Source organism: Fringilla coelebs (genome assembly GCF_963513975.1).
Source record: "Fringilla coelebs genome assembly, chromosome: 17".
In the NCBI taxonomy this organism is placed as follows: domain Eukaryota; kingdom Metazoa; phylum Chordata; class Aves; order Passeriformes; family Fringillidae; genus Fringilla; species Fringilla coelebs.
This window is the reverse complement of record NC_140043.1, coordinates 12057946-12077096: the sequence shown is the minus strand read 5'-3', so window position 1 is coordinate 12077096 and position 19151 is coordinate 12057946. Positions and strand designations below refer to the sequence as shown.

Below are 19151 nucleotides of genomic sequence, written 5' to 3'. Positions count from 1 at the left end.
CCATCCTGTATATAAATGATTTTACTAAATTCAAAAGTTCCTGGCTGCTTTTGTTTGGTTCCCAAATCCCTGCAGGAGAGAAGGAAGGAGCAAGAGGGAAGAGCAGCAGGATTCTCCTGCCACCCTGCCTTTCCCTGGAAGTGTCCAGAAGGTGTGGTTCATGGTGAGCACAGTGGTGCTGGGTTCATTTCTGGATTTGATGACCTTAGAGGGCTTTTCCAGCCTTAGAGATTCCATGATTCCATTATTCTGCTACTACCTTCATTCCCCCATCCCACCTCCCTGATCCATGGGAATAAACACTTGAATGAGGATTTGAGATGCCAGGAGAGGCTGCATAAATCCCTAGGAAATCCTGGGCTCTGCTTGGCAACAAAACCCAAAATTGCCTTTTTAAGGCCAGCCTTCCATCAGATGGCAGCAGCACCTGCCCAGTGCTCCCAGTTAACCCCTGAGGGCTGTGGGGTTGGACTGGGCAGTCAGGGAAGGGAGGGATGAGACCCAGATCCTTGCAGGTGCTTGAGGTGGGAGCCCTGCTGGGACTGGGGGACACTGGGTGGTGGGAATTGGAGCTGCCTGTGCTCTTCCAGGAACAGGGGCTGCTTCCCTCACCTCTCTGGCCACAGAGCCTCAGGGTGGCACCTGGGCCCTTCCTGCCTCTGGAAATGGATTTGCTATCCTCAAGCAGGGCTGGACTTGGTGACAGGAACCAGCCACACCCTTGGCCCAGGAGCATTGCAGGACACAAGATGGGGCAGGTGTGAGGGCTCAGGCTCCTTCCTTGTTAGAGAATTTCCCTCTGCTTGGTGCCTTAGGGGAGTTCAGAATGGGTTGGGTGGTGAGTGACCCTCAGAGCCTTCAGACTGGGAAAGGGACTGAGGGAACAATTTCCTGGGAGCACTTGGAGCAGCCAACCCAGCTGTGAGTGCCCATGGAATGGCTCTTTCCAGCAAGAAAACTCCCCTCAAACAAACACTGAGGGACTGCTGAGCTGTCTGAGGAGCCCTGGGAATGTGTCAGCAGCCACTGCCAGCTCTGATGCTCCATTAGCAATCCAATCATTGTTTCCTGGGTAATCTTCCATCACTTAGGAGGCCTTAATCCCCTTTTAAACAAATTGCACTGGCTCCACAAATGGGGTCAGTCCCAGGAAGGTGCAGGAGGCTCTCAGGGATGAGACTGGGTGTGTTTCATGCCCTGCCAGTGCCAGGGCACAAATCCCATCCTCCCTGTGGAATATTTGCCTTTGAAGTGGGGCTGGAGAAACACTGAGTCATCCATGTCCAAACTTTGGGGCTAGAGGAGGATTTGAAGAACCAGGTAGAAAAAGATGGCTGAAAACTTTGTTTTTATCCTGTAGAACAGCAACATTGAATTGCTGCACTCAGTCTCACTCTGTAGGAGAAAAGAAGTCATTGACCAAACCTCCAGGGCCCTTGTGTGACTTACCCAGAGTTTACACAGTTATGTTGTGTAAGTAAATTACACAAAGCTGGAGTATTTCCTCTTCTTGTCTAACCTGCTATGAGAAAAATTTGGGTTGGACCCAAAAAGTGAAGCTGTTGGAAAATAAAGAGTGTGAAGGTAAAAGTTGTTTTCAACGCAGCTTAAGACCTGGTTTATTTCCTATAGAATGATGGGACCTCAGTAAATAATTCATGTGAACGTCTGGAAATGCAAAGAGAGATTCAGACAAAGTCCTGCTCACCTGGTTCATGAGAGATGCTCCACAGGGTCGAAGCAGCTGATTTTTGGGAGTATTGTGGCTGGGCAGGAGTTGGCAGGAAGAAGGAAAGGGAAATGTGCAGAAATTCCAGGCAGGTTTTGTCCTTTGCAATTCTTCACTCCCTGCAATTGGTTCTTAGGGCGGTGCAAACTCTCATGGTTAGAGTGAATTAAAAGGCAGAGATTGAAAAATGCTCATTTTGCTTTCTGTTAATTTGTAAAGGCAATGACTTGGAGAAATAAAGTAAAACATCTTCTGCTCAACCTCCATGGAGCTAGACCGGGTCTCTGAGCCTTTACATGGGGTTTGTTGCATTTCTAGGGATATTTCCAGGAGAAAGTCTGGACTAAAGATTTACCACGCTGAAAGAATCCATTAAATAAATAACTATGTCCACTGAGCGCCTGGCTCTGCCATCCCCGCGGGGACAGTTCCCTCCCGCCTCTGGAGAACGAGGAGTTGGAAGGAGGATGTGGAAGGACTCTGCCTCTCCTTCCAGGCAGGGCTGCATCAGAGCAGGGTGGAGGAGGAGCCCGCGGTGTCGGGCGGGCCGGCGGGGGCCGTGCTGGAGTAGAATTTCTTCTGGGAGCGCAGGAGCGGGGTCTGCGTGTCCACGTCCCGGCGGGAGCCGCGCTTCAGGGACAGGAACACGTGCTGGGTCCAGCCGTACACCAGGCAGTTCAGGAGCCCCTGGGAAGCTGCGGTGAGAGCCTGGGAGAGAGCACAGGGGAATCAGGGATCCCAGCACTGCTCCGTGCTCTGGGAGCCCTGGAAAACCTCCCCCCTCCCAGCAGGATTTTATCTTCCCTGTGACTGAGAAATGGTGCTGTTATTTTAATAAATGTTTAATAAATATCTAATGAAATATAAATGCTATACAAATAGAGAATATATTGAATATATGTTTATATATTAAATAAATATAATAACATATAGATAACTATAACTGTAGTATATATCTATAACTATATAGATATAATTTAATAAAATGTCTAACTGCAACATGAGATACAAGAAGGAGCTGGACAAGTGTTATTAAGGAATCACATCTGGAGACTTAGGGACATAGGGAAAACAAAGCCAATTTCTGGGGATCATTTCAGTCCTATTTGCCACAATTTCCATGACCACAGAATCACTGAGATTGGAAAAGACCTGTGGGGTCACCAAGTCCAAACATCCTGTTCACCACTAAACTGTTGGGATTTTGGGTACTGAGACCATCTCATGCCTGTAAAAAGCATAAACACCAAACCAAGATCTCTGTCAAACAAAACCACAAATCAGACTTGGGCTCACACAGCAGAGATCCTTGTCCAGCTGCATCCAGCAGGGATGCAGGGCAGGAGACTTAAGGTGAGAAGGCAGGAGGCTGCAGGGGCAGACATTTACCTGCAGGATCAGCAGAGCCATGTAGATTTTGCTGGTTGTTGAAGCAGTCAATTTCAGCATTCCAAGGAGGACAGCTGTGGAAAGGGATGGATGAGAGGGTGAAGTTAACCCCTCCTCTCTGGGGTTCCACAGGGGGATGCTGTGGGAGGAACACTCTGCTCACCTGGGGCCCAGCAGCAGAAGAAGGCAATGGGGTAAAAAACCACCCGTTGTTCCACCATCTTAATCATGGCCCACTGCTGATCCCCCAGGAATCCTGTGGAGTTCACAAACCTCTTGTACAGCCCTCGGGCCTGACTTAGGATAACCTGGAAAAGAGCAGGCAGATGTTATTGCACAGGCTGTGGTCTGCTGGGTTCATCCAGGATGGATCCCAGTCTATCCAACTTTTTCACACAGCACTGAAATCCTGTGGGAGGTGTTGCTCTGCACGTGGTCTTTTCTAAACTGAAGATTCTGAATTGATTTTAGAATCATTAAATTGTTTAGGCTGGAAAATATCTCTAAGATCACGGAGTCCAGCCATTAATCACCTCTTGCTGACCCATGCAGAAGGTGATCTCTTCTGCAAGCTCCAAGCCTTTGAATTCCTGCTAAATATTTCTGGGATGGGTTGACAGAACACAGGACTCCAGATGGATTTATCTGGTGGCACAGTGGTATTTTCCCTCCCCTACCACCCCTTCCAGAAGGGAAGCAGCACCACACAGTTATTCCCCTGCCTTATTTACCAAGAGCATGGAGTGAGCAAACGGGGGAATGGATTGAAAACTGAGAGCAGGTTTAGATGGGATACTGGGAGGAAATCCTTCCCAGAGAAGCTGTGGCTGCCCCATCCCTGGAAGTGTCCAAGGCCAGGCTGGAGAGGGCTTGGAGCAACCTGGGACAGTGGAAGGTGTCCATGCCCACGGCAGAGAGCGACACTGGATGAGCTCAAAGATGCCTTCCCACCCAAACCATTCCATGATTCCATGACTGCCCAGCCTCTGGAGCCATCCAAGGACTCCACAAGGACCAGCCTTACCAGGATGGCCACGAAGCTGATGAGGAAGGAGACGAGGAAGACGCCGATGCCGTAGAAATGCATCGCGCGGCAAACGGAGCCGCTCAGGCCCTGCGGCTCGCTGGGGGGCTCGGCCACCTCCGTGTGCATCAGGAGACACCTGGGGACACAGGGGACAGCCTGAGCTCCTGCCCACCCCCGGCAGAGCAGCCCTGGGGCTGTGCCACAGCAAGGGAGGAAGCTCACCCGTGCTTCTGGCTGAAGTTCTGGTAGCAATTACTGCTGTTGCCCAGGCAAAACACCGGCACCATGAGGAGGAAAGGGATCAGGCTGAGAGGAGAAAGGACAGCACAGTCATGGATTATTGCACTGCTCCACCTGGGCACTGCTGGGTTTTTATCCCATCACTACAGAGGTGTTTAAAGTTGTTTTTATTGGCACTGCTCTGGAAAAGTATTTTATCAGCTTTACCAGCATCAGGGCTTTCATTTGTGAGGGCTAATCATTGGTAAAGGGAAACCTTCTGGAAAACAACAACCAGTTAATAAAGTTATCATTAACTTGGTTAAAAAAAACCCTCTTACTCTGCATTCATGAGGTCACTCTGCTGTTACAGCTTTTTTAGTAAAACTTGATCCACACTCTCCCACTAGGGAAAATTAACTCTCACCAAATCCACACCCTGTGCCAAGGAGAATGAAATCTTACCTTGACAAGATCGTTGCTATTCGGCCAATACAACTTGCATAATCTACAACCTGCAAAATCCAAAAATCCTAATTAAAATTATTTCTGCACAGCCCCTGGTTCACAGGAAGCAGCTTCCAGGGGGCATTTCAGCAGCTGAGGGGGATCTGCCCAGCCTGCTGCTCCTGAACTTCCAGATGGAATATCTGGGATACAAAATTTGCTGTGCACAGCAAATATCTGGGGAAGCTGTGTAGGGCAGTGGGGCTGATGGGTTTGTTGGGAAGAGCTGCATAAGGAATGTGCCATCTTGCAGGAATATCTGGGGTATTCCCCAGCCTGGTCATGGCAGTGGTGGTGCCTCCCTGTCCTCCCTGTTTGGGTGTGAGGGAGGAATTAACTGCAAGGAGAGATTTTGGTCACAGGGTGTGTGAAGTATTTGCTCAGCCTGCAATGCAGGGAGGTTTTTCCTGAGTGTTGTGTCCTGGGTTTCCAGCCTTGACACCAGTCCCACATCAGTGCCACTCACCTGGGGGGGCACCCTGAAGAGGTTCTGGTTGTATTTCACCTTGAGGTCCATGTACAGGTGCCAGGTGTAGTTGACAGTGTAGAGAAAAGAGGCCACGTAGAATATCTGAGAAATAAAACCAGCATTTCAGTCCTGGAATAACAATTCCTGGAGCATGTTCAGCTCCTCCTAAACCCCATGGAACATAGGATGATGAACACCTGTCAAAGGTGAGGGTCTGAGCACAGGGGCTGTGCTCACATCCAGCTGGGAACAGCCAGGTTAGAGATTCCCACCTTAAACCACACAAAAGCAGCTTCACTTTGGCCAAGACAGGAGAACTAATGACAGCAGGACTGTCTTAGAAATAAAATTCTTTGCAATCTGGCACATTTTTTTGGCTCAGAGCCTGGCAATGAGGGTTTCAGAGGCACTTGGACCTTCTCAATGCTATGTCCATTAGGAAACACAGCACAGATGTGACATTTAGATTTCCTTCTTGCATAATAAGCTCGCTACACAGAGAATTCACGGAAACAGAAAACAATTGGATATTTCAAGAGGAATGTGAGGGCAGATATTCTCTGCCCTCAGCCTGAGTTAATATCCCAAAACCCCTTTTCTCCCTCCATGGGAAAAAGGAGAAAAGAGAGAGCACACTGAGAGTTTCATAGCCTTTCATTCCAGCTTGAGATAAATCCAATTATCTAAAGCTTCCTATAAACCCCCTCAAATCTTGATCAAATTTGTTTCCAGATTCATGCTTACTCCAGGTTGCCTAACCAGACCATGTACATGCCTGTGCTGTGTTTGTCACAGGAAACACAAACTACAGTGGCAAAGGGGAAGGGCTGGACAAGGGATATTTTTTTTTTTTCCTGTGGCTTTGCTATCCTCTGCCAAAAAGATAAGGAGCACAGGTTTGCCACCCTGGTATCATCCATGGCTGGGAAAGTGGTCACTAAACAAACCTGGCCTCCTTCACTGAGGTTGTGAATGCTCTTGGCTGGCTCAAGAGGCTGAGTCCAAGGGCTGCCACAGGAACATTGCAGTGACTTTCCAGCTCATTAAATGAGTTTTAATGAGGGGTTGTTACCCTTTTCCAGCTACTTCCAGAGAAGGCCAAAACAGCCCACAAGGATCATTCTCTTGCACTTCAGGACGCCTGGGAGAGGCTCATGAAATGTCAGTGCTGCCTTCTGGAACAGAGACTCAAATATCACTTGTGAAGGTGCCAGCAGGAAGGGAAGGGAATTTTGCTCTCCTGAGCCCCAGCTTTGGGGCTGGGGACAGTCCTGCAGTACTGCCCATGAGGAGATAAAGCAGAGACACAAGAATCCCTCATTATCCCACTTGTGTGGCTCCCATTGTGCTGCCCAGCATGAGCAGAGCCTGCCAGGACATTATTAGGCCACTGGAACTGAACTGGAAGAACGTGGGGGAGTTGTGCAATTAAAACCACAATATCTATTCTGGACTTTATTATTGCAATGCAGGAGGAGAAGAGAATGAAGGACAGCAAAAGGAGCAGTATTTACATTCACATCAATCAAAGTTCTGGGGCTGAAAGAGGGAAAATGCAAGAAACAAAGCAATCTCCTCCTTTATGACACAGTTTGGACACTGGGCAGCTCCATCCACTACATCAGCCTGTGATGGCAAATAATGGCAAACAGCCAGAATAAAGCAAAATATTGCCCTGCTCCTAAGGGAGTGCCTTGAGACATCACTAAGACTCCAGTGTGAGCCTCTCCAAGGGCTGCAAACTCCACTGCTGGGCTGTCCCTGCCTGTCCTGACCTCGGCTCATCCAACACCTTCTGGGTGCTGGTGTGCAGAGAGGCCCCAGGTGTTTGTCAGACACCCAGCAGCACAGTGAGACATTTATTTACTCATTCCATCAGCTTCCAGATCCCTCCTGCTCTGCAGAATCTGCTGGTTCAACCTGTTACCGGCTCCTTCTTACGCACAAGGTGTTCCCACCTCTCAAGGGCACTGCAGGGTGTTGGGTGAGGAGGTCCTGCACTGTCACGTGCCCTGGGGGAAAGGTTGCTATGGCAAGGGCTCAGTTTGTTTTAATTTCTCCCAGAGCAAACAGCAGCGACAGGTCTTGCCAGGCACAATCCGGCTCTGCCACCCAGGCAGTCCCTGTGCTGTGGGGACTGGTGGTGGCACACAGGAGAGGAGCCAGGGGACATTGGCTGAGGTCAGGGTGTGACTCTGCACACCCCACCACAAGCCCTGTCCTGGCCCAAGGCCAGCTCTGCCCACCCAGCATGAACACAAAGCCCCCACCTTGTCCCATCCTGTGCTGGTGTCCCTGGGAAGCACAGCCACAGGCAGAAAAGAGCCAGAAGTGCAAGGGAGCTAAGAAATTACAGGCATATTTTCCACAGCCAACTTATTTCTCCTCTAGCAGTGCAAATTGCTCCAGGCCATAAAAATATCACATCAGCTGAAAGAACTGTCCCCCAGGCAAGGGAAACAGCTCAGGAACAGCCTCAATCCTGCTTTGCTTCTTCCACCTTCCAGCTCTGAAAGCCTCTCCCAAGCTCTCCTCATTTTCCCATTTACCATCACCATCTTTGATGTCATTCTGCATCATTCCCAAGTGGCCTCACTGTTTCTCTCAACATGAACATACTGTGGAGGCAGTAGAGCTGGAGAGACCAGATATGAGCCTGGAGTGGAAATCCTCATAAACACATCTGTACCCCCAAAAACAGCTGCTGAAACAACCCTGGGCTGCAGGAGCCCATCCCCAGACACACAGCAGCAGGAACAATTCCATCCTGCACCTACTTCCTTGTCCTCTCTGAGATCCTTTCCAGCTTTGGATGCTGCTGTTCCATGAGGACATTCAGTTCCCAGTTGTAGGTGCCACCACATTCTCAGGGAGCTGCCTGAGCCCACACATTAAGGCTTCCAAAAGCCCCTTGCTCTTCCCAGCCATATCTTTCAAATGAAAATTAATTCCACAGATCATAATTTATGAACCTCCACACTCAGCTGGACCCTACAGAGATTTTTGAGAGCTGAGATTTCCAAAGCCTGGTGTCAAAATGGGAACTGGGTGAGGCAACAGCAAACTGTCAGGAAAACAGTGCTCACCCACCCTACTGCAGCTAGTCCCCAGCACAGGAATCAGCTGAGTCAATGGGACACGGGCTGAGCTTGTGCTGATGGAGGATCCTTGGGAAGAGCAAGAACTGGGATGTTCATGTGAGTAATTTAAGTCTGAGCTCAAGCAAGTTACAGAGTGTGTCTGTTTCTACCCAGGGTGGAGGAAGCACGAAGAGAAATAGAAAAGCTGCCATGTGAGAGCAGAGATCCATGGGCATGGATCCAAGAGATCGAGTCCCATCTGCTCATTTCACACAAGCAACCACAAAATCCCACCTTCTCCTCCTCTCACACACCAGAGGATCCTAAACCCCAGTGCCATCATCTCCCTTTCCCACACAAAGCCAAGAGATCTGCTAAAGCCCCCACGGCCACGCTCTGATAACCAGCGTGGTTAATTATGACAAATTACAAGGTTAAATATAGAATGTGGTGCCAAAGCCACTCACCTGTCCGGTGGCCTGCAGGTTGTAGCAGATGAGGTCCTGCTGGGAGGTGGGTGAGCTGTAGAGCAGGGCCCCAGCCAGCCAGCACATGCCCAGGAGCAGATCTGAGAGGCTCAGGTAGAAAAGCGGACGCACCTGGAAAAGGGAAAAGGCTCAGCAGGTGTGAGTGGAGTCACAGCCCTTTCACCCCCCAGCTGCAGTTCTACCCCCTTATCAGACATAAAGATATTTAGTACAGCCTTCCAAAGGTTGAGGAAAGTTTTTCAGTAGAAAAACCCCACTGCAAAGTTATTTTGAAAGCCTTAATTGAGGGGAAGTGGGGCATAAGTGGCACTTTGTGGAGGGATGATTTTACCCTCAGGGAAGCACTGTGACAGCATTTCTGAGAGCAGTCAATTCATCTGCAGCAAACCCTGAGAGATCCAATAAAAAAGTCTCCTCTACTTTAAAAGCCAAGCAAATTCAAAGAAAAGTTACCAGATGAAAACTTTTCAGTCTTTAGTCCTGAATATCATCCTTGTTTTCAGTCTTTTAAAACTCCTACACCAATTATAGCAGAAAGATTAATTGTGCTCAGACATCAGTACCAGGTTATCTGGTGTTATTTGAACACTGTCACTTCCCCTGCTCTTCTGGTGAGAAACTCTCCTTGCAGGGAAATTCCACATGGATTTGTGCTCTCAGGAGCTGTTCCAGTGCTCATTCCCTACTCCAACCACCACTTCTGCCACAGGATCCAAGAGCAGCATCAAAACTTACAGAAAATATCCCAAATATCCACCATGTTACAATTTTGCAGAACGGGACAGGTTGGCAGGGAGAAGAGAGATGGTGTTTTAAATAAACTCACATAGAAATCAAACTTACAGTAAACACAAACCTTTCCTCAGATCTGGAATGACTTGAAACAAACATTTTTCTATCTGTTCCATGTCATTTCAGCTGATGACTAAGATTAGGTTTATTTTACAAGCTGGATTAATTTCCACTGAGAGCCATTATTGCTGCATCTTGCTGGAAAGGAATCACGTCTCCTTTAACAACAGTTTCCAGCCCATTTCCAGTTTGCACACACTAGCCAGGACTGTAAACACTGCAGGAAAACATTTGTGCAAAAATTCTGGCCAACATTTTCTTTGTTAGTGGGACAGCAGAGACTCTGGAAAAGCAGCCTAATTACCTACATTCTTAATTAAAGCCTTTGGTATCTCATTTTCAGCATCCAGGAGAGAAAATTGTGGTGTTTTTCTTTCCCTAGAGAAAATTATAATGCCAAACACAGCATGGAAATGCCTCAGCAGGCTTTGATTTTGTATTTCTTTTCATGGAGCTGAATTTTTGCTGAGATTTGCCTCAATATTGTCCTGGAAGTAAATGTATGCCACCCATCAAGTTGTGTTGTATTGTCCCCATGTGCAGTGAGAGAGAGCTTAGGAAGAGTGATAAGAGTTAAGGTAGATCTGATTGAGCCAGCTGTGTCCTGAGGGCATGAAGGAGCACAAGGCATAAAGATCTGGAGTTAATTTTAATTTTATTTCATCTGTAAATGCCTTTTTTTTAACTAGGCTTTTCCTCACTGGTGCAGAAATGAAGCCCTGGCACGACAGGCTGGGGGCACTGTCCAGTTTGTGACCAAGGCAGGTTAAACCAAACAGATCTAAAATAAGCAAAGAAGGCACTTTTGCAATCAAACAGGTGACCTCTTTCTCCAGCACAAGTGCCCTTGGAGCAAGGCACTGCTGGTGGGCCCAGGAGCTGTTTTGGCAGAGACCTGGATAAAGAAGTAGGTGACATAGGGACATATGTGGCTCTGTCTTGAAAAAGGGGAAAGAAAATAACCACTGGTATTTATAAAATAGAGGAAGGGACTGCAAAGATGTAATGATTTACATCCTGGCAGCTCCAGCTGCAGCACACACAGGGATTTGGCTCTATGGCCATGGCCCAGGCACATGCTGAGCTGAAGGTTCTTCCTCAAACCTGCTGAGCTGAGGTTTCTTCCTCAAACCTGTGAGTTTGAGAGTTCTTCCTCAAATGTGTTGAGCTGAGGGTTCTTCCTTGCTTGCCATCATCTCTTCTGAATGATTTATCTCAAGCTGAAGGGTTTTATTGACCCCGTAGAGACAGAGAGCAAGCTTCAAGAATGCAATATTTGATTTCTGAGGTTGGGGGCAGGAAGGGAAGTGTTTCTAAGATCCTTCTCCTCCCAGCCAACAGAGCTGTTTATTTTTAAATGTTTTGCTGTGGGTCCTCATGACTCAGGGAATAATCTGTTTGTGGCTAGCCTTGATATGGATCTCTTCCAGCCCTTTTGTTTACAAACTTCCACTTCAGACCCGAGGCATGAGGACAGGACGATGGGGAAGTTAATGGAGATTTTGTCACTTTTGAAACCCAGCACCAGATCTCCCCTGGCAGCAGAAGAGCCTGCAAGGCTGATGCAAACCAGTCCCTCCAGCTGGCATCCAGCCCTCCTATCCGGATTTGCAGAAATAATCTGAGCAGAACCATCTGGACCCTCTGGAGCAGGAAGGGCCCATTGTTGACCTGGAGCCATGAGTGGCTCATGAGCAGCTCCCAAGCCACAGCCCCATCACATGACTGAGAGCAGAAGGGCTCCTGAGCAACCAGGCCATGGAAGCCAACAGGATGAGGCTGCTGAGTCACACCAGGACACTTGCCAACCCCTGCTCCACACCATTCCAGAGAGAGGACCCCAGAAGGAATCACATCTGGAGCTTTCCAGGTGCAGATGTGGTAGAAGGAGGCTTTGATGTGTAGCAGCAGAAGCTCAAGCAGGTTTTCCATCCCAGCACTAAGGTGAAGTCTCAGCCTTCATTCTTCCCTGGGAATGCATGGAGAGCTCCACAGTTTATTCTGGATGTGCTGGGCAGAGCATTTCCAGGAGGCTGGTTGGGAGCAAGGTCCTCCCTGCTGTAAGTGGGACAGCTTTGCCCTGCAAACATGGACTCATGTTCTCCTTCCCACCGCATCATCCAACAATGTGTCAGCTGCCTGCATTCCTTACTTCTCCAGGGATAGCTCCAGGGATTCCCCTGGAAGTCCCATTCTCTGGGCTATAGATCAAATCCACAACGTCCAAAGAACATGAAGATGAAGGAAGGACAAATACAGCTGCTACCAGCTCCACTGACTTTCTGCATGGTCCACAGGCCGGGCTGAGCCGGCAAACCCTGGACAGCAAATCCCAACTTCACAGGGATCAGCCTGGCTCACTGCCCCCAGGAAGCCCTGGACACACAGAAGGACTGTGTGTGGACACCCAAACCTGACAGGATGGGAGGGAGGCTGTAGGGTCAGTTTTAGTAGCACACCTGCCCAGAGAAACTCCTCAGAGACAGCCAAAATCCAACACTTAAAAAAACATTTCTGCAGGGCAGCTCCAATTTGCACTTCAGCAGCTTTGTGCACAACTGCTCAGCCTCCCAGGAGTTTGGCCCCACTGAGGAGGGCACAACAAGAAATCCCCGCTCCCAGGAATGACTGGAGGACTTTCCTGGAGCAGCAGAAAACACAGGACTGAGGAACCTGCTTCTCCCTGCAGAAGCACAGGTTCAAGGTCAGTCCTTTCACCTCCTACCAAGACAAAGAGCCCAATTCTTAGCAAGCCCTTTGCCTCCCAGCAATTAAACAAGGTTTAACCACATAAACTTGAGACCTGCAACTGCTTCTAGGAGAGGGTCTGTGCTACAGGTGTGACCCTCTGACACCACGGCTTAGGGAGGGAGAAGGAAGCTCAGACCTTACCTCGGGGGACCTCACTGCGTTTTGGAAGACAGCGTAGGCAATAATTGAGCTGGAACCTACAACGCTGAGAAAACAAAGCACAGGTTGGAACAGGAGCGCGTCTGCCTCGCTGGGAGACGCGAGTTCTCTTTTTTTTGCTTTTCTGGGTAAAATCATCTCCACGACAGTAACTCTGTGGGCAGCGTGTCGTACCTGAGCATGGCCATGGTGAACTGGATCCACTGGAGCGCCGAGTAGACCTGGGGAGAAGGACGGGACACGGCTCAAATGACACGGCCCCAGCCGCGCCAGAAGAGCCCCCGGGACCGCGGGGTCCCGGTAGGAGCGGGCAGTACGGACCGGGGAGCGGGGAGGAACAGCAAGGACCGGGGATCGGGATAGGAGCGGGCAGCGCGGACCTGGCAAGGTGGACAGGCGGGTCCCGGAGAAGAGCGGGCAGCACGGACCGGGGACTGGGGAAAGCGGGATCCCGAAGAGAAATAAGGAGCGCGGACCGGGGGAGGATCGTGCACCGCTGCCGGTGCCGCCGGGCACGGACCGGGGCGCAGGGCTGGGGGAGGACCGTGAGGGGATGGAGGAGAAGAGACGCGCACAGCGAGGTGCCGAGGAGGGGGCAGCCGCTGTCCCTAGGGGTCCCGGTGCCGGCGGGGCTCGCTCACCTCCTGCCAGCCCCCATCCAGCCGGTCCGCCTCCGCCGGCAGGGCCATGGGTACCGCCGCTGCCGCCGCACCGCTCCGGGGCTGCGGGCACCGCCCGCGCTCCGCCCCGGGGCCACACCGCGCCCGGCCCCCGCCGGCGGGGCCGGCGGCGGGGAGCGCCCGGTGGCAGAGAGGGGCTGAGGAGACAGGAGCCCCGGGCAAACAGCGGGATTGGCGTCCCGGGCACCGGCGTCCCGCACATTCCTCCAGGGGCAGAACCGGCCGAGCCCCGGTGGGCGGGCTCGCTCCGGTCACCGCCGCCCCGGGCTCCCCTCACGGAGCCGCCCTGAGGCGACCCTGCGGAGCCTCTGCCCCGCCCATCAGTGACGTCACCGGCGCCCGGGGGCGGGAAGGCGCTTCGAGGAGCGCACGGCGGCGCTGAGGGAGCTGCTCCCCTCAGAGAAACCGGGTACCGTTCCTTCAGAGTCCCGGGGGCTGCACCCCTCAGAGAAACCGGGTACCGTTCCTTCAGAGTTCCGCGGACTTCTCCCCTCAGAGAGACCAGGAACGGTTCCTTCAGAGTCCCGGGGGCTGCTCTCCTCAGAGAGTCCGAGCACGGCTCCTTCAGAGTCCCGGGGGCTGCTCCCCTCAGAGAAACCGGGTACCGTTCCTTCAGAGTCCCGGGGGCTCCCCTCAGAGAGTACGGGCATGGTTCCCTCAGAGTCCTGCGGGCTGCTCCCCTCAGAGAGCCCGGGGACTGCTCCCCTCACAGATCCAGGGCACGGTCCCCTCAAGTGCTGATCATATTCCCTGTTCCCTTCAGTGTTCCGGGAATAGTTCCCTCAGTGCTTCGAGAACGGCTCCCCTCAGGAGACGATTCCCTCAGGGTCTCCAGGGCTGAGCCAAGCGGGACATTTTCTCCACACAGCCCTCCCAAGGACTGCCCACCCTGCCGGGGTCCTTCCTCCGCTGCTCATGAGGGGAGAGAGCGCTGCGCCACCCTCGGCTCTCCTCACCTCGATTCAGCAGTCACAGCCTCCCCTCTGACCACGAAATCAGCTGTAGTTTCTCTATAGTGGTTAAGAAGCAGCTCTGAAGTGGAATTTTTTTTTTTTTTTATTATAGCATTATTAATACATTTTATCTCGCAGCAACATCTGCTCCTTGTACCCACCCCGAGATTCAAAAGGCAGCAAAGCTCCCACAGGAATCAGTTTTGTTTAAAGCATACTTTTAAGGTAAAACTCACAGGTGTTTCTGTTTTCAACTCTGTCACCCTGACCAAGGACTTCAGCATCTTCCAGGGGCATCCGAATTCCACAGAGTGTGAACTGCACAGTTCTGAGGACTGACCTGATCCTTGGGCCAGGCATCTGCTTTTAAATAACACAGACGAGGCTTCTAAGGACACAAATACTTCTGCTTCCTCTTACAAGACCTCATTTTCAAATATTCAGAACTACCAAACACTGATGAGGCTTTAGTTTGAGTGTGCCAATTGTTTCTGGAGACTAGAAACACATTTTGTTCATGAAGCTTGGACAGGTAAAACACTTCTTCAGCTGTAAGAAAACTCATCCAAATTTACCTCTGAAAACCTGATTTTTTTTCACAAACTGGTGAGACTGAGTGTAATAGCACCTCAAGGAGACTCTGCCCTTGCTCAGAACTCACTTCACTGTGTCAAGGTATCACAAAGGATTTCAGGAGAATATTTGATGAAACGGCTGCTCTGGACAGAAAATGAGGGGCAAGCTGTGTCTTCACTGCCAGCATTTGGCTGATACCCAAAGCAAACAGGGACAGAAGCCACGGAAGGAGAAGGCAGAAAAAGGAAGCTCTGAGTCTCTTAGTCAACAACAGGTAAGAACAAGACTTAGAGCCAAAGTGGGACAACACAAGGAGTGTGAGGGGAAGATTAACAAGCATAAAACCCAAGGATATTACAGACAGGGAAAGGTGGGGATGTAGAGGGCACCCAATCTGTACCTTTTCCAGCATGTAAGATGAAATGAGAGACTGAATTTTGTTATTTGTTAGCCAGGGAACAGCTGTAAAAACCACCAGGAATGAGCTTCCAGCCAATCTAGAGCTTCTTTTTTTTTTTTTTGTGGTCTGCTTTAACACTGTTAGTGGATAGCATTACACAATACTTGCTGTGTCTTGCTCTTAGGTGATTTTTCCAACATTTAAAACACTGTGTTTTTAAGGAATGTCTTCCTCTTGATCTTCTAAACTGAGAATCCCAGAAGGAGATCTGCTGCCCTCTCGAAGTCAGCGGGAAGTTTGCTTGTATTAAGGAGAACTGGTTAGGACTCTTGACAATGTTTCACAGCTTGTAGAGAGTTCTCCAACACATCAGAGCTCATCTTTTTCACTACTCTTCTTCCGGAAAGAAGTGAGGATGTTGAGGCTTTTCTGGAGCTCCTCCTTCTTTCCATCACTCATCTTGTTCTTCTCGATCAGCTTTGTGATTCGGACGACTTCGTTAGCAGCAAACTCCTCTCCCTGCTCCAAGATCTTGCTCATAATTTTCAAGTATTGCTCTGCTGACTTCTTCTCGGTTTCTTTTGCTTTCCCTAAATTCTCCTGGCCCTTTTTCAGGAGGGCCTGGCGATCAGATTTCTCTGTGGTGCTCATAAATTTGCTGGCCAGCACATCATACTCCTTCAGGCAGCCTGGCATCCCCAGGTAGATGCCATTACTCTTCAGCCAGCGCTGAATAGCCCCAGCCTTGATCTCACCACCATAAAGCAAAGGATTTTTAAAGTCACCATCCTGGAACAAGTAAAAAACAGGGAACTTTTCCTTGTCCAGCTTGTACTTCTCTCCCAGCTCAGTGTTCAGTTTATCACCGTAATCTGTCAAGGGACAACGAAACACAGAAAAGCGCAGTTAATCAAAAATTAAATTAGGATTCCCTCCCACACAAATATTTGTAGGCAGAGCTTGGACATGTCTTAATAACCTGTCTGCCAGGAAATCACAGAGTCATGGAAATATCCTGAGCTGGAAGGGACCCAAAAAGATCACCGAGTCCAACTTCCAGCCTTGCTCAGGACACCCCAAAATCCCACCCTGTGCCTGAGAGCACTGCCCAAATATTCCCAGAACCCTGGGGCCCTGACCATTCCTTGGAGAGCCTGTTCCAAGGAAATGCCACATACTGAAATAAAAACACCCCATAAAATCATTTGTCCAAGGCAAACATTCAGTGGCTTTTCCAAAGAAAAAGACTTTAATGGTGTTTTGCTGTGACTGTGAGAGTGTAAGACATTGACAGGACCTTTTATATAAACCCTGTCCTCCTTATGGGAAATCAATACCCTTTTTTCCTCTTATTTTCCTCTAGCCATTGATTTTATCTGATTTTACAGTGAAATAAGAGTTTTTCCTGTCTGTGTGCAGAGAATGATTTGGTTCTGACAGCATGCCAAGCTACAAGACGTTTACTCATCTTACATAAATGATATTTATTCTTGAGGACAGAAAACAAAGCCATCTCAAATATGCTACTTAGAGAATTCCACATATGTTTAGAAATATCAGAGTGGATAAAACTTCACAGTTTGATAATTAATCCTAAATTCTTAATTCAACCTACAAAGCCAGAGCTTTGTCAGGTGACAGTGATCTATTCTTCACTCTTTTTCTCTTGAATCCAGTCACGGTCACATCGAGTTAGAGCAGCCACAGTGCAACAGCCCCTTGCTGTGCTGCCCCAGGGTTTGCTGCATGGAATTAATCACGCTAAATATTCTTTGTCTGACCAGGACTAAGCTAAAGCATGATTCTTGTGAGGTCTATTCCCTGCATGTGGGACAAAAAGGTTTCTCTCAGCAAAGAAGGGGAAAAAAAAGGCAAGAATTGCTGGGGATGAGGAGGTGGCAGCAGTTCAGCAGCGTGGGCTGACTCCTCATTACCTAGCCCAGATGGATAAGCAGCTCTCCCACGCACAGCCAGGCTCAGCCAGGGCAGGAGTTCCACTGTCACATCCATCCCTCCCCCAGAACTGTCTCAGAACCTGCAGAAATCAGAAATGTATCCCCTCCTCCCCAGCCCACACTGTTTGCATGTACTCAGAGTTCCTCACCTGATATTCCCACTTCAGCCACCAGCAGATCCTCACTGGAGCCTGAGCTCTCCGCCAGCTTTTTAAACTCATCTTGTTTCTCACCATAAGGATACTGTGTGTCAAACTTCACAAGGACAAACTTATGCTTTGGAATAACCTAAAACAAGAAGAAAAGGGGGAAGAAACAAGACAGAACTTGATCATTTCAGGTCTGAGCAATGTACAAGTCACCAAAAGTTGTTTTTGCTTGTCCTTTTTTCAGTGTGCAATGGGGAGATGCAGAGGAGAATGGAAATTTTATATAATTATGGCCTTTCAGAAATGACTCACTGTCGTGTGGAGGAAAGACTGAGCTTTGGGTGTCTGTATTCCTGCACCAGATGATAAAGATAGTACGTGGTAGGTTTGGGGGAATCTGATAATGCCTTTAATTATAAGATTTGCTTATTGTAAATCTGACTGGCATCTTGGAAGAAGATCAGCGAAAACATTTTCCAGTGGGACATGAAGAGGAGAGAGGCCAAATTAAATGTCATTCTGAAGTGTCCCAGCACGAAAGCTGCACTCTTGGCTAGGAGGGGGCACAGGGAGGCAGTGCAGATGCTGGAGGTGTTGTACTGGTACATGAAATGGAGAATTCACATTTAATTGATTTCTTTTCACTTCAACCTTGCTCTGCTGAGATGATGCCTTTTCCAATTAGTTTGGCAATGGACTCTGTTACCCCTTGAGGGATTTTCCCCTCCCTGCAGTAGAAGACCTTGCAAAATCTTTTTGTTCTCGCGAACAGGCTGAGGTTGCACCACAGCTCCCCACCTACACAGCGCTCTGCCAGCCCTGCTCAGGCACTGCACAACATCTACATGCACAGGTGGCTGCAGGCTCCGTCCTGGCCTGCCGAGCGGTCAGTGTCCCGGTGGGGAGCGCACAGGGCCCGGGGAAGATTCCTTCCTTGCAAAGTGATTCAGTGAAGGGAAAAAAAAAGGTGGGGAAAAAAAAAAGCCTGTTGCTGTTTGATGAACAAGTGAAAGCCAAGCAGTGCCAAGCAGCGCCCCGGCTCTGTCCCTGCACGGTCCTGCCCTCCCTCAGCGGCACAGACAGCACAGCCCCCGCCGAGGAGCCGCGGCTGCAGCCGCACCTCCCCGCGCCGGTACCGCCGGTACCGCCGGGCCGGACCCCGCGGCTCGGCTCCACTTGGACCGCGCCGATTGGCTGCCGGCCGCGGCCGCCGCGCTCCCATTGGCTGAGTGCTGCGGCCGCCGCGCTCCCATTGGCTGCGGCGCGGCCGCTCCGCCAGCACCGAGCGCTCCCCGCGCCGGTGGCGGCGGCAGCAGCGACCCCGTGCCCGCGGCCCCGCCGCGCCCCCCGCGTTCCTCCCGGGCCCCGGGGCTGCCGCCAGCCGCGGGGCACACGGCCCGGTGCGGCCCCACGCCCGCCCCCCGAGCGCTCCGGCAGGCCCGCCAGCGCCGTACCTTGTAGAAGGTGATGGTGTCGAGCGGCACGGAGCCCTTGGTATGCAGCGTGCTGCCGCCGGGCAGCACCAGGCCGAGCAGGCAGAGCAGCACCGAGCCGGCGGCAGCCGCCGCAGCCATGGCGGAGCGCGGAGGGAGCGGAGCTGCGGAGCCACGTGACGGCGCGACGGCCGCCGCCGGGGGCTCGCCTCGCCCCGCCCCGCTGCCCGGGGCCACCGGGGGAGCGGCAGCCCTCGGGGGCGGGCGGGGGCCGGGCAGCGCGCACGGGAGCTCTGCGCCCCCCCGGACAGCACCGCTACTGGTGCCGGTGAAAT

The 19151-nt window shown here is 50.7% G+C and overlaps 2 protein-coding genes across 2 annotated transcripts; both read right to left on the bottom strand.

Moving 5' to 3' along the window:
• Nucleotides 1-1544: 1544 nt before the first annotated feature.
• Nucleotides 1545-13584, bottom strand: TMEM116 (transmembrane protein 116). The gene is given in 13 exon segments (XM_084217549.1): nt 1545-2437; nt 3119-3192; nt 3282-3426; nt 4143-4281; nt 4368-4451; nt 4830-4879; nt 5338-5442; nt 8888-9019; nt 12653-12716; nt 12845-12891; nt 13312-13364; nt 13367-13393; nt 13396-13584. Coding segments are annotated over 13 exon segments (1278 nt in total). The 5' UTR covers nt 13553-13584; the 3' UTR covers nt 1545-2236.
• Nucleotides 13585-14377: 793 nt separating this feature from the next.
• Nucleotides 14378-19019, bottom strand: ERP29 (endoplasmic reticulum protein 29). The gene is made up of 3 exons (XM_084217219.1): nt 18838-19019; nt 17384-17522; nt 14378-16151 (listed from the first exon to the last, which is right to left on the bottom strand). The coding sequence occupies exons 1-3, from the start codon at nt 18955-18957 to the stop codon at nt 15649-15651; spliced, it is 762 nt and encodes a 253-aa protein (XP_084073345.1). The 5' UTR covers nt 18958-19019; the 3' UTR covers nt 14378-15648.
• Nucleotides 19020-19151: the final 132 nt, after the last annotated feature.

Bases quoted from the DNA above. Each gene is read 5' to 3' on its own strand.
- ERP29 (XM_084217219.1), bottom strand. From the start codon at position 18,957: ATGGCTGCGGCGGCTGCCGCCGGCTCGGTGCTGCTCTGCCTGCTCGGC. The intron at 17,523-18,837 runs GTACGGCGCTGG...TTCTTGTTTTAG, and splicing joins ACACCATCACCTTCTACAAG to GTTATTCCAAAGCATAAGTT. The intron at 16,152-17,383 runs GTGAGGAACTCT...GTCCCTTGACAG, and splicing joins GGCTGAAGTGGGAATATCAG to ATTACGGTGATAAACTGAAC.